This window comes from Neltuma alba, unplaced genomic scaffold (assembly GCF_004799145.2).
Source record: "Neltuma alba isolate B1F8T4 unplaced genomic scaffold, ASM479914v2 tig00002457_pilon, whole genome shotgun sequence".
Taxonomy (NCBI): Eukaryota; Viridiplantae; Streptophyta; class Magnoliopsida; order Fabales; family Fabaceae; genus Neltuma; species Neltuma alba.
Genome location: NW_021632867.1, coordinates 245,194 through 258,578, shown reverse-complemented (window position 1 = coordinate 258,578; position 13,385 = coordinate 245,194). Strand labels below are relative to the sequence as shown.

Here is a 13,385-nt window from a genome sequence, read left to right as displayed (position 1 = left end):
CGTGGCTTCCCTCCCCATAAAGGTGTCTTCTCTAGGACTCAAACTTGAAAACCAGAAAAATCTAACAGGACCTTACATTATTTAGACCAACTCTTTGTTGGAAGCCCTTCTGAGAACTTTGTTATGGTCCCTACACTTAATTTGCTCCATTTCTTCCCCACTGAGCATTTTATATATGTGTGTGTGTAATATATTCCCCTCAAGATATATATCTCTAGTTCTTCTTTGTACAGTAGCCAATCAAAAAGTTCAACATTATAGTATTATGGAATATCTTCTAATTAAAGCTAAGGACGTACTAGTTGAAGACGGGCAAGATAAAAGTAACGCGTCCCTACAGCTACAATTGCCCATAAATTATCAAAAGGGTCCAATAGCTATAAGATATCAGTCCATTTAGAATTATTATAAGTAACTTTCTAATTGTAATTATTTATAAGTTATTCCGAAGGTACCTTCTGCACCTTTTGGACGATGCTGAAACAGTTTTGGCTTGGAAGTTTTGGAACTGCATATTACAGTAAAGGAGCTTCCTTTTCTGGATAATGGCTTCGCCAAGAACATACCACCTCCCAAAAAAAAAGAACTTCGCCCACATGAAACCTCCCTCATAAAACACTCTGATAAACTTGCAATTATCTCCTATACAGATAGAGGCCAGTGGGCATCTCCAGAGTTGCCGCTAATTTATAGGCTTTGGAATTGAATACTCACCATACCAGTCTCTCCTTAAAATCAAGGGAAGAAAATAAAGTCTTCAAAATCTCCTGGCATACCTCTGTGGATGTAGATCTGCCAAAGCACAGAATAGTTCCATTTGGAACCATTATGGATATAAATCAGACGCCATATGAATATTATATGGGGGAGAAGACACCATAGGGGCCGCCATAAATGGTACTACTTTTAGTCTTAAATATAAGATCTAATTTGAAATGCAAATTGCACCATATAAACTAGATCTGATATTTAGGACCGGAGGTAGTAGTTGATGTGAATGATTTTAAAATCTCATTATTTGTTCCATTGAGTCCAGTATATCATGAAGCACTGCTATAGTGAGGAATCTCATGGTAACACATGGGTCAATGGGTGGAAATTGAGGAATTAGCCCCAGATTAAAGGTAAAATAAAGTGTCGATAGAAAAGTTTTCATAGTTAAACAAATACAGAATAAGGTCTTCTATATCTTCTGAGGTGTTGTCTTCACATTTTGCTTAGTTCCTTCAACTTTTGTGTGGATCGAGATTATCATGAGGATTGATTTTCTCATAACCTTCCTAATTACTAACAAATACTCAGCATATTCAGCAAATAATAAGATATTCGTAGACATGCTATCAACGTTAGAAAAGAATTTACCTGGGAGCATGAGACACTATCGATGATAGAGAGGGTGCAAACTACTATTGGCAATCTATAAATTTCACTGCTATCAACCATCACACAGAATATATACTACCTCCGGTCCTAATTATAAGACCCAGTTGACTAATTTGAGAAGATTAAGAAAAGAAGTTAAATTAGTTATTTGTAATAAATAGGTATTGTCTCTCCTAAAATATCCTTACTAATCAACTATATTAGCTACAACTATAATTATTAGAAGGACTATCTTGAAAAAAAATACATAAATATGAGAGACAAAGTGGATAGGGGTCTTATATTTAGGACCAAAATAAAAGTTAAACAGGGTCTTATATTAAGGACCGGAGGTAATAGTTTATTGCAACAGTTACTTTCACATTTATACTGTTACATATAAAACCATGTTAGATAGGAATATCACCTATCTAACATGATTATTAGGAATTATGCCCCTGATTAACATTAATATGTAATCACACTTACACCTTTTAAGCCTTAACTTCCAGTCAAAATCTTAATGAATCAATTGAAACACAAATCAATTAACCTAATAAATTCAGTCCAAAACAAGTAGCACGACAAGTCATCATCAGTTGCATGCAAGTTTGAATGATAAAGCGTAAATGATACCACAAGCAAATCATATGCACATCAATTCACTGATAAGCTCACCAACCATCTGATGTGAACCGGCCAAAGCCACAAAGCATCATAAGAGTCCATGATTGGTTCCCAAATAGCGATGCCTGTGGGGTCTTGATACACACCTACTCATTACTAAGTGCTGATACACTAATTGCTCATTAAGTATTCATACACACCTATTCTTTATTGTACTTCAGTGGTCAATTCAATTCTTTGTGAGAGAGCTCATTAATTGCATCCATTTATTATTTTAGAGAGTTACTCAAGATAGTAAGATCTTGATGGAATTGGATGTTACCTTACAAGCTATAAGTGAGAATTCTTGACCTCCACGATCCGTGGAGTTGATGTACTGAGGCTCATAATTGCCTGGTTCAAATTTGTGGAACAATAGATTGGAAATTTTAGGAGGTTCTAGGGGATTAGAGGAGAGGCTAAACCATGATAGGATTGCTTGTGTACTTTCTCTAGTTTCTCTTAGCCTATGTTAGTGATATTCTTCCTTTACTCAATACTTTACTTTGTTCATTTCTATGCTTAAGTCTTTAACTTGTTTAATTTTTTTTTTTATATATCACCCAATTCATTCCTTTCTAAGTGAAGTTTGCTACTAGCAAACATCAATTCATCCCTTTTAGTGATAACAAAATCACTATCCTTCGAGCAATTTTAAAAGAATCACACAACCATCGTTGCAAAGTGAAGAGCACCAATAATGTTGGCAACAACAGCATGTTGATCACCTACAACATCAATCGCATCCATCAAATTCACCCCACCAATTGGACACTATCATATCTGTGCAAATCAACTAGCTGGGATCCAATGCAAGCCCAAATAGACGTAGATCGAAAATATTGAAACTAAAGGACTTCCTAGATTTAGATCGACAAGAAGCCAAGAAACTCAGATTCACCATCTCACTTGTAATCTTTCGTCCATAACTTCCTTCAACATACTGGAAATTAAAATCGCTCTCAGCATAGGGAGAGAATGGGGACGAAGACTCTAAAAACTTACATCGGCCTTTAATTATGTTCAGTTTAACAAGCAACTCACGTTTCTTGGAAGCAAATCAATAAATGATGTTGTTTCCCTCTCATATTCACCGTTTCTAGGTCACTAATTTGTTTTGCTTTTCTTTCCTTGGGCTGTAAGACTTTGCAAATTCAACAAGACTACTCCTACTTTATCCTTTTCACTCTTTGATTTCTAGTTTTGTTTAAATTTTAAATGAATTGAAAATTCCCTTCCCCTTGTGTTAATTGCATAATTTGCATTATCTAATTCTATGTACTGGATAATTTGCCACTGTAGGAATGTGATCATGTATATATATGATAAGGATCAACGGCTTGTTGTTTTAATATGCATGGGTGATACTATAACTTTTCAAAAATATAATTATCTATATGAGATTTGGAGAATCTACATATGAATTTCTTTTTTAATCACATATTTGCACTACTTACATCTTAAATGAAATTTATTGAAAAATAAACGGCAATGCCCTAACTATCAAATTGTAAAAATATAATAATTTGAATCATGAGGCCGGCAAAGTTGGCATTTACCTGGGTTCCTTAAGCATCTAGTCAAATGTTCAATTCTTGATGGTATATATGAAGAGAGTCTCGTGACCAACAACTAAAGCCCTTTCGGGAAGTCTACAGTGCGTGTCACTGCTACCGGCAATAGATAACTTTAGCTAAAAAAAAAAGTGACTTTAAAATATAAAAAAAAAATAAAATATAAACTGTCCATATACAGTGCTGCCAACGGGACATGCATCTTGGGGCACTAAAACCAGGTCCTTTCTGGTTGCCCAAAAAAAATTTTCAAAATACAGATTTTTTCTTTCTGGTGACATTGCCGGTGGCTGGACCCTACAGTTTATTTGTAGCTGAAGGGGGAGATGAATATATGGAATCGTGTTCTGAGCAACAGGCAGCAGGGTTCATTATTAGGTTAATTGAATCTTTGGTAAATAATTAGCATATTGTGATATATAAACTGTAGTTAATGAAAGACATTTTTTTTTATTTTTCAAAGTAATATTCTTAAAAGAGTTAAATGACTAAACTAAATTTCAATTTCAAAATTAATAAGGTTCTCTGATTAATGTTCTCTGAACAATCATTAATTGCAGAGACCAAAATTAATGCATCCACCATTTTAAAAAGAACTCACCCCCCTAGCTAGCTAGCGCAAGTTACTATTAGGGTTTCAGAGAGGTCTAGAATGATGAGGAAATCCATGAAGCTTTCATCTTTTTTCAGAACCAGGCGAGCTCCAAAACTCCTTCATCCATGTCAGTTCTTGCCCTATTGCAGACAGCCAAACACCCTCTCTTTTCGAAAACCTAATCATTTATTAGGTGATGATGGCCAAATTCAAACAACCTCATTATCAGTTGAGTCATCGGACCTTCTTGACTATTGCAACAACAACGGCGAGTACTCGTTAGAGAAGTTAGTTCGCGGCGTCGTCCGGTCATCGGCGAGGCTATTTTTCGAGCCTAACGGCGGCAACAAGAGCCCACTGTTAGTGGTGGCTGAGCCCGCGACAGATGAAGGAGCTGCCTCAGTGACTGATGATGAAGGTTCGAAATTACAATCTGAGATAGAGATAAGAAAAATGAAAGGAAAAGAGAAGGTTGATGAAGATGATGATGGTGAAAGTGAGGTTGCTTTCTGTGAAAGTAGTGTGTTTATGGCGTTGGAATCAAACGATCCTTACGAGGACTTTAAGAACTCAATGGAAGAAATGGTGGAGTTTCATGAAGTGAAGGACTGGGAGAAATTGGAGGAGTTATTAACTTGTTACTTGGTTGTTAATCACAAGAAAAATCATGAGTTTATATTTAGGGCTTTTTTTGATCTATTTTCTATCGAAAATTAACATCTTTCTCGGAGCATAACATTGTTGACAGTACTATTCTGTTACATTTTTTCTCCTTCTGTACTTTTCATTTATCTAGGCTTCATAGTGAGATTGAAGATGAGATTGTTGTGAGCATATATGCCTATATTAACCTCTTAGTTTAATTAAAGGGTTAAAGATTATTTTTGTACTGAAAGTATTTGCGAATGAATTGTAGGTATCTGAAAGTTTTTTGTTTTTGTTTTTTGTTTTTTGTGCTTAAGTTGTACCAAAAGTGTTTAAAAAAGGAGTAATGTTGCCATTCCATTAAAAGTGTTTTTTAACAGAAAAAGCAACATTGCTTCTGTTCTATTTCTTTTGAAATAACATTGAGCCAAGGAAAAAAAACCGCTCATTGACATCCATAGCTTCTTTGTAAATATTTGCAAGGTTATTAAACATTAATTCTTATAATCTTCTCTATTCAGTTTTTTTAAATGAACTCTGTTTTTTTTGAACCAAAGACAAAATGATATTCATAATAAAAGCACTTATAAGTTACAAATACTTAACATTCCTACGTTGGCAGAATTAAAAGTAAAAAAAAAAAAGGTCTAGAGATAACAATAATATAAAACGAAGATAAATTATTGCCAAGTGATGTTGAGGATAAAGGAGTCGTTAAGAGGAAGCTGAAGAAATCTCTTCTCAACACAGTAAATTTGTACAAAAATTATGAGCTCTGTTTGTCACAGGATTATTTGTGTGAGATTTGTTAGCATAAAGACGAAACCGAACAAAAGTTGACGTAAGATACATATTATGCAGGTGGAGCTCTTAAGGAATTCTTCATAATTTTTTATAATATAACTATAAAGAGGGAATTAAGCTTTTGAAAAGTTCCGCTAACAAGGAACACAATTTGACGTATTTCAATTTTAGAAGAAGAGGAGGAGCAGGTAGCAGAAGTTGCAGATTAATTAAGGAAGACAAACCACTGCGTAGGAAACACTTTAACCTTGGGAGAACTTTTTGTAAAAATTTTAACCTCATAAAAAGCTACTTTTTACTATCTCTAGTCATAATTATAAGGTCTCGTTTATAGTCTATAAATGAGATTTTATAATTAGAACCGGATGTAGTATGTCGGTTATAAAAGGCAACCAACGTAAAGTGAAACATTATTGTCCACGTGAGGCACTTTTTTTTTTTTCACTTCCTTTTTAGCCGTCATGAAGGGATGTTATGTTGATTATTTGTCAACCTTCACAAAGAAAGTATCTAAAAACTTACGACTTATTCATAAAAATGCTACCACTTTTTTGTTTAGCTGGGTTGTTTCTTCTCATAACTAACGTAAAAAGATGTTTAGGAAGCCCTATTTTGTAGTAGTGCAATGGGGAGTTTAAAAAATCATAGTTTAATAAAATCCTTTTCCATACTTCAGGTGAAAGTATAAGAAGGATATCGATGGAGGCTTATTTTAAAATAGTACTTCTCCGATCCTAAATATAAGACTCTTATACTAGTGTGTATAAGAGTCTTATATTTAGGACCGGAGGAGCAATAAAGAGTCGGTTATTTCAACTCTTTCTTTGTTTTTTTTTTTGCCATCGCTTATTTCAACACTATTGGTTTTATTCTTTTCTGAGTTAAAAGTATTATTAATCTTTGGCCACAAAAAAATTATTAATATTGTAAAAAAGAAAATTTAACTAAAATATGAGTAGAGATACGCGCGGAGGATATAAATGGATATATAGTTAACGTTGTTTTCATTAAAAGATAAAGTTGACTTTGTTCATAAACTCCTGACAGAATTGAATTCCATGTTTGAATATAATTATAGTTATCAAAAGCTCTTATTAGCCAAAATTTTTTTTCCTAGTCAACCATTTCTGGTTTGTTTTTCTATGTAGCATTATAGTGAAAATAACGGTAAATAATTTGAACGATATGATTCTCTCATTAAATTCCAAGCCATGCATAAAAAATTGTGTCCATTTTTTTAACATAAATTGTGTGTGTGGAGTGTGTACCTACTTGAATAACGAGCCTCACACTTCATATTTTCAGATCTGAAATAATTGTCACTTTAGAGAAAAGTTTTCTCAATCGAATTCTATTTCATTTTTATTTTTTCTCAATTTTTTCTAACACATAGATATATCTAATATTTAAAACACAATAATGTTAAATATAAAATCATTGGTTTTTTTTTGTTATATATATGCTTTCAAATTTTCATTTTGTTCAAGCAGGACTAAAAAGAGAAAGTGGGTAAATGCATAAATTAGTTGAATGTTGAATAATTATATGCTATGCAACTCAATATGCATGAAATTAATTATGTTAGGAAGTTACTTTATATTTGTTGCTCTTTTAAATAAAATTTTAATAATATATACTCATTTATGTTTATATAAAAGTTACCAAATTCCAATTATTAAATTTAATCCCCACATCCACCTTTTATAATGGATTGTCCCTTTGACGGAGAGAAGCCGTTCGCATTTTCGTAACGCATTATTGATAATTATTAAAACCTATATTTGTTGGCATGAGCTAATGAATATGTGAAGTCTTTGATATTTATTTTAATTCAAATGAATAGTGTACATGATTAATACAAATTAGTTATTAGGATTTATATGTTAAATGAATGTTGCATAAATTAGTAATTTAATTTTGAGTTGTTTTGATGTACTACAACAATTTAATCATCGATAGAGGGAATTGTAGAATCTTTAACTAACATGCAGGTTTTTCAAAATTACAAGAGATATCTCTATAATTCCTAAAATAAAACGGAAAAGCATTAATGAAATTCCTATAATAATTACTTGTCTTTCATCCTTGCTTTTAAAAACCATTATCTCATTTGGCAAAAAAAAAAAAGGCATAATAGTAGACCAAAATGAATTTGAATTAATGACCATCATAAATGAAAAATTCATTCCCCCTTTCTAATTAAGATTCAATGGTCAATAAATTAATGATTCACTCCCTGATGTCAAAAAAAGAAAAGATTCACTCCCTACGGAATCTCCAAGATTCCAACCATGGTACGTATTTATTCCTATGTATACAATATGCCCATTTAATAATGACCCCTCTTTTTGATAATAATTCCTATGAATATTTTATCCCCAAAAACAAAAAGAATTCCTATGAACATGTGAAGTCTTTGATATTTATGTTAATTTAAATGAATAGTGAACATGGTTATAACTTTTGTCACGAAAAAAAAATAATGACCCCTCTTCTTTTTTTTTTTTTTGTCAATGAATGTGTTTTTTGGAGCCTCATCATCTTCTTCCTTTGATTCTAATTATATAAATTAGTTAAGAAATTTGTTTTGGTTCAAAATGTAATATCTCAATCTCTTTTTTATGTTTATTAACTTTTTTCCTAAATTATTATACATTTAATAAGAATAGTTTCATATGTTAATAATTAGGGTTAAGGAGCAAATTTAACAATAAAGTTTTCCTAAAAGAGCACCAGGCACCATAATGTTTAGTAGGGGGCATGAATGTGCACGAAGTTGGCAATTGGGAGCAAAATGACCACTTCCGTTAGAGCATGTAACGTTGACCAAATACAAGAAAATGGTTTCACTGAAATGGTGACGTGGCATATGAGATGGCAAATGCAAAATGGAAAATGGAAAACGAGAAAAACAAAAAAAAAAAGCATTTGGGAAAAACTGAAGACATCGGCGAAGCAGGGAGACGAATGCGAAGAGCGATAGAGAAAGAGAGTCATAGGGTTTGTGATTGTGGGAGAAACAGAGTGATTAGCGATTAGCAATTAACGATCAAAGAAAGTAAGCATTGCAGAGTTGGGGGTGTAAAGCGAAACTGAAGTCCAGAGAGGGAGAGGAATCTGCGATAGTTCACGTGACGAGAGAATCTTTCCGAGCGACGCAAAGAACGACCGAGATTCTTGAACAGTAAGTATCAATTTCGGGTAAAGATAGTTGTTTTATTATTGTAATAGTGAAATGGCGTGGTCCCCATGAGTAATTTCTTGAGTTGTTTATTTCAGAGGGAAATGGCGACAAACAGGAAAGGTAACAGAGACGAAACTATGGAGGTAAATACAAAGCAAAATACAGAGCAAAATACAGAGGAGACCTTCAAACAAAGACATGCAAAGCTATTGAATAAGGTAAATGAAATTTGTCTGCTGGCAAGAAATAGCTGGGAAAAAACAAAGGCTAGGTTGCGTGAGGGACACAGTAGTATAGCTGAAAGTATTCCAAGGCCAGTGTTTCTGAATGATCGACGGAAAGGTGAGAATATAGATGTAGAAAATATTGATGAAGTAGACGATATTGATGGACTTGATGATATTGTAGAGCTAGGAAATGGATTTGATGTAATTGGTGAAGCAAGAGTAGATGGAATTTTTAGTTCAAAGAACATTGATGATGATAGGGACAAAGGGAAAGCAGTACTCCGGGAGGAGGTGGACAGATTTCGTAGCAAGGAAGAGAATGAGAGAGAAGGGGAAAGTGAATGTGATTGTGAGATTGAGGAAGTCAGTGGACCTGACAATGATGAAGAGAATGATAGTGAAGTTGATGATAGTGAGGATGAGAGTTACATGGCGCAAAGTGAGAGCTCAGATACTGAGGAGAGTGTTGAGGATGATTTCGAAGTAAATGCAGAGGTTGAAGATGATGCTAGCTGTGATAGTGATGTAGAAGAATTCGGCTTTAAAAATGATAATGGGCCTCCACAAGAGAGGTATATGGATGTTGGGCTTGATGGGCTTAAGGGCAGGCCTTTTTTCATGCTAGGGATGACGTTTGTGGACAAAGAAGAATTGAGGAGGGCTGTTGATAAGTATGCCATTGAAAAGGGAGTTAATGTGAGGGTAGTGAGAAGTGAGAAAAGGTTGTTCAAAGCTCAATGTGAATTGGGCTGCCCATTCTGTCTATATGCCTCTAGGGATGGGCCAAATGTGGGGTTCAAGATAAAGACATTATGCACTGAGCATACATGCGCTAGGGTTTATAAAAACCCTAGAGCTAGTGTAAGGTGGCTAGCAGAGTACTTTAAGGAGAAGGTGCAGGAGAGCCCGCAATTCAGTATTAATGACATGAAGAGAGAAGTTGAACGTGAGTTGAAGGTGCACGTTAGCATATATAAATGTAAGAGGGCTAAGAGGATGATAATGCAAGAGATGGATGGCAGTTTTAAGGATGAATTTGCAAAGTCGGAAGCATACTGTCACGAATTGAGCATATCAAATTCGGGCTCAGATGTTGAAGTTGAGGTTAGCAATGAAGCTTTGGAGCAAGGCAGGAGAGTGTTTAGAAGGATGTATGTGTGTTTCAATGCATCCAAGGTATGCACTATAAATTTCTTATTAGCTTCACTTGTTTAATTTAATTGTTAAGTAGTGTTCTTTTTTTTTTTTTTTTCTATTGACCACATTTGTAATATATAGAGGTATGTCTATCCAGGTTGGGTGGAAACAAGGCTGTAGACCCTTCATAGGCTTAGATGGGACATTTTTGAAAGGGAAAGCCACAGGCATTTTGCTAACAGCTGTGGGGATAGATACAAATGATTCCCTTTATCCCTTAGCTTTTGGTTTAACTGAAAAGGAGAATGGACACAGTTGGACCTGGTTTATTGGATGGCTGCGAGCTTCACTAGAACTTGAAAATGGTGGTCATATCACAATCATGTCTGACATGCAGAAGGTATACATGAAATGTTGTATTTACATGTTAGTAACTATTTTATTATGACATATATGCATCTGACATGCTTGTGAATGCCATTTGATAGGGCTTACTGTCAGCAGCGAGTGAAGTGCTCCCTGAAGCCGAGCATAGGCTATGTGCTCGACACATATATGCCAACTGGAGTAAACAATGGAGAGGCAATGAGTTGAAGAAGATGTTCTTCTCATGTGCTTGGAGCATATTCGAAGAACAATTCAATGATAACATGAAGGAACTTGGAAGGCTCAAAAAGCAAGCAGCCCAAGCAGCAGTTGCATACAATCCTACAGCTTGGGTAAGAGCATTTTTCACTGCTAGGTGCCAAACTTGGATGGTAGATAACAATGTTAGTGAGAGCCTAAATGCTTGGATACATGAGTATAGGTTCCTTCCAGTAATTAGGATGTTTGATGGAATTAGGTTGAAGCTGATGGAGAAATGGGCTGATAGTACACGTATTGTTAGTACTTGGAAGGGAGACTATAGCCCAAAGTGCCTAGAGTTATTTGAGGCCAATAGGTTCATAGCTGCAACTTATAGAGTTAGTTTTAATGGTGATGAAGGTTATGAGGTCAGTGAGGGTCAGGATAGGCATACTATTTATTTGAATAGGAGGATGTGCACTTGTAGAGCATGGGATTTAACTGGAATCCCATGTCAACATGCCATATGTGCTGTATCCCATGCCAAGATCGATCCCATGACACAAATCTCACACTATTATCATAAGGACATGTTCTTAGCTAGCTACATGACTAAATTGCAACCTGTGAGGGGAAGGCAATTCTGGGACACCGATAGATATCTTCCTATGCAACCTCCACCTGTTGTGACCTTACCTGGGAGGCCGACCAAAAAAAGAGTGAGGACTGAAGAACCACAAAGAAGGAAGAAAATGAGCTCTGCTCAAAATGCACAAGTCACCATAAATGAATTATCACCTCCTCAACCTGAGAAATTAAGCAAGAAAGGTTCCACTAATCGATGTAGTCTTTGCAGACAACAGGGACACAACAAATCCACTTGCAAAGAGGTAGTTTCTGTTTAATATGATAGTTATCTTATTTAAATTTATAGCTCATGCTAATGCCTTTTATTTTATATGGTGCAGGCACCTCCTTCATGTCATTGTTGGCCAAAAAGAACAAAGAGGACACATGATGCACATTTGGGGCAATCATCTTAGCAACCAGACTTGACTCAACAATCACAGCATCCTCAGGTGACACAATCTTCACAAACACAACAAACTCAACCATCACAGCTCCAGGAACACCAATCTCCACCTTCCCATCAAACTCGCAAGCCTTTTGGACCAACAAAACGGCCACCAAGAAGGACATGTGTCTACAAGCCTAGAACTCCATATGGCATGGGAATAATAATCGATGAGCACACAAGCAGGACTATATACAATGTTGGTTCACTATCACCTTTCTTATTTAACAACTTCGTCCCCAAAATAACTATTTTTTGTTGTTGGTTTTGTTGCAGCCTGGTATGCCTTCTCAAGTGGTCATTGATGAAGGAAGTCCACCGCCTATGGCTTATAATGCAGACTCGCAAGCTAAGTTCCCAATTCCAAATGAGAAGCAAATGAGAGTGACAAGGGCAACAACAAATAGAGCACAAGATAATGAGAGGAAGATTAAATTGAATGAGCAAGGCACTGCAATTGCACAACCACCAACACTTCGATTCAAACCACCTGGGTTGCAATGGAGGGGCAAGGCAGCAATTACAACAACCCAACTCCAAGCAAACAAAGAAAAACACCAAGGCTACCTCAAGCAAACATAGTATATAGGTTGTTAAGTTATTTGGTGTGGAATATTGTCTTTTGTCAATGGCCATTATGTAGCATTTTGTCTTACGTTGGCACAGACCATTATATGTGGCTGTCTATTTTGTGAATCCTAAATTGGCCATCTTTTGGGAGCATTTGTAATTAATAGGCATGAGATTCAAACCATTTACTGATGAAATACTGAATAGTTGATGGATGCTTTCTTCCACATTTATGAGGTTTGCCTTTCCCACGTTTCCCCTCTTCCTTGCCAAATCTCCCTTTTTATGCATCATGTATCTACCATGATATATATGATGGCCGTTTAATTGCATTGCCATTTAGCTTTTGTGACATGTCATTCACATTTTACTCATTCAGCTTTTCCAAAATATTGCAACTATTAAATTCAAGAAAATTGATTAATAACTTCGACTTCATTAAATTACATAAATCAAAATATTCTCACCTAATAATATCAATTACATGACATTATATAAACCAAACTATTCAACCTACTACTTCATTCACTCTTCATTACTCTCTTACATTACAGAACCAACAATAACCACACCCATGTAATTAATAGGCATGCCATTGCCATTTTGAACTTCCTCTCCACCTTTCTAAGTTGACTGGCCTTTATCTGATGCCTACTCTGCAACTCTCTCATTTGTATTTGTACTGAAGCCAACTCATCCAACAACCTCTGCCCGTCATTTCCTCGTCGCAACATGCTATTCTCATCATACAGTTTATCAATATTATCTAGCAGCTCTTTAATCACGGTATTAGCCCTCTCACCAAAATCACCATCATGCCAAGAGAAGTACCCACACCCACCATCCTGTCAATGGAGACCTCAACCATTACTACTCAAATCCAAACTCAAAATCAACTTCTATTGATTTACTGCTTACCCGGTCATAGTAACGACAGCCATAAAACCTCCTCCCCGGGTTGCCTTCTGTCCATGCCGTC

At 35.4% G+C, this 13,385-nt stretch overlaps 2 protein-coding genes across 2 annotated transcripts; both read left to right on the top strand.

Annotated features, from left to right (window-relative positions):
* Window positions 1-4,254: 4,254 nt before the first annotated feature.
* Window positions 4,255-4,914, top strand: LOC114728993 (transcription repressor OFP13-like). The gene is made up of 2 exons (XM_028915937.1): window positions 4,255-4,590; window positions 4,699-4,914. The coding sequence occupies exons 1-2, from the start codon at window positions 4,255-4,257 to the stop codon at window positions 4,912-4,914; spliced, it is 552 nt and encodes a 183-aa protein (XP_028771770.1).
* A 4,017-nt stretch (window positions 4,915-8,931) lies between these two features.
* LOC114728983 (uncharacterized) lies at window positions 8,932-11,666 on the top strand. The gene is made up of 3 exons (XM_028915926.1): window positions 8,932-10,233; window positions 10,352-10,594; window positions 10,683-11,666. Exons 1-3 carry the CDS (start codon window positions 8,932-8,934, stop codon window positions 11,664-11,666), a joined length of 2,529 nt encoding a protein of 842 aa, XP_028771759.1.
* Window positions 11,667-13,385: the final 1,719 nt, after the last annotated feature.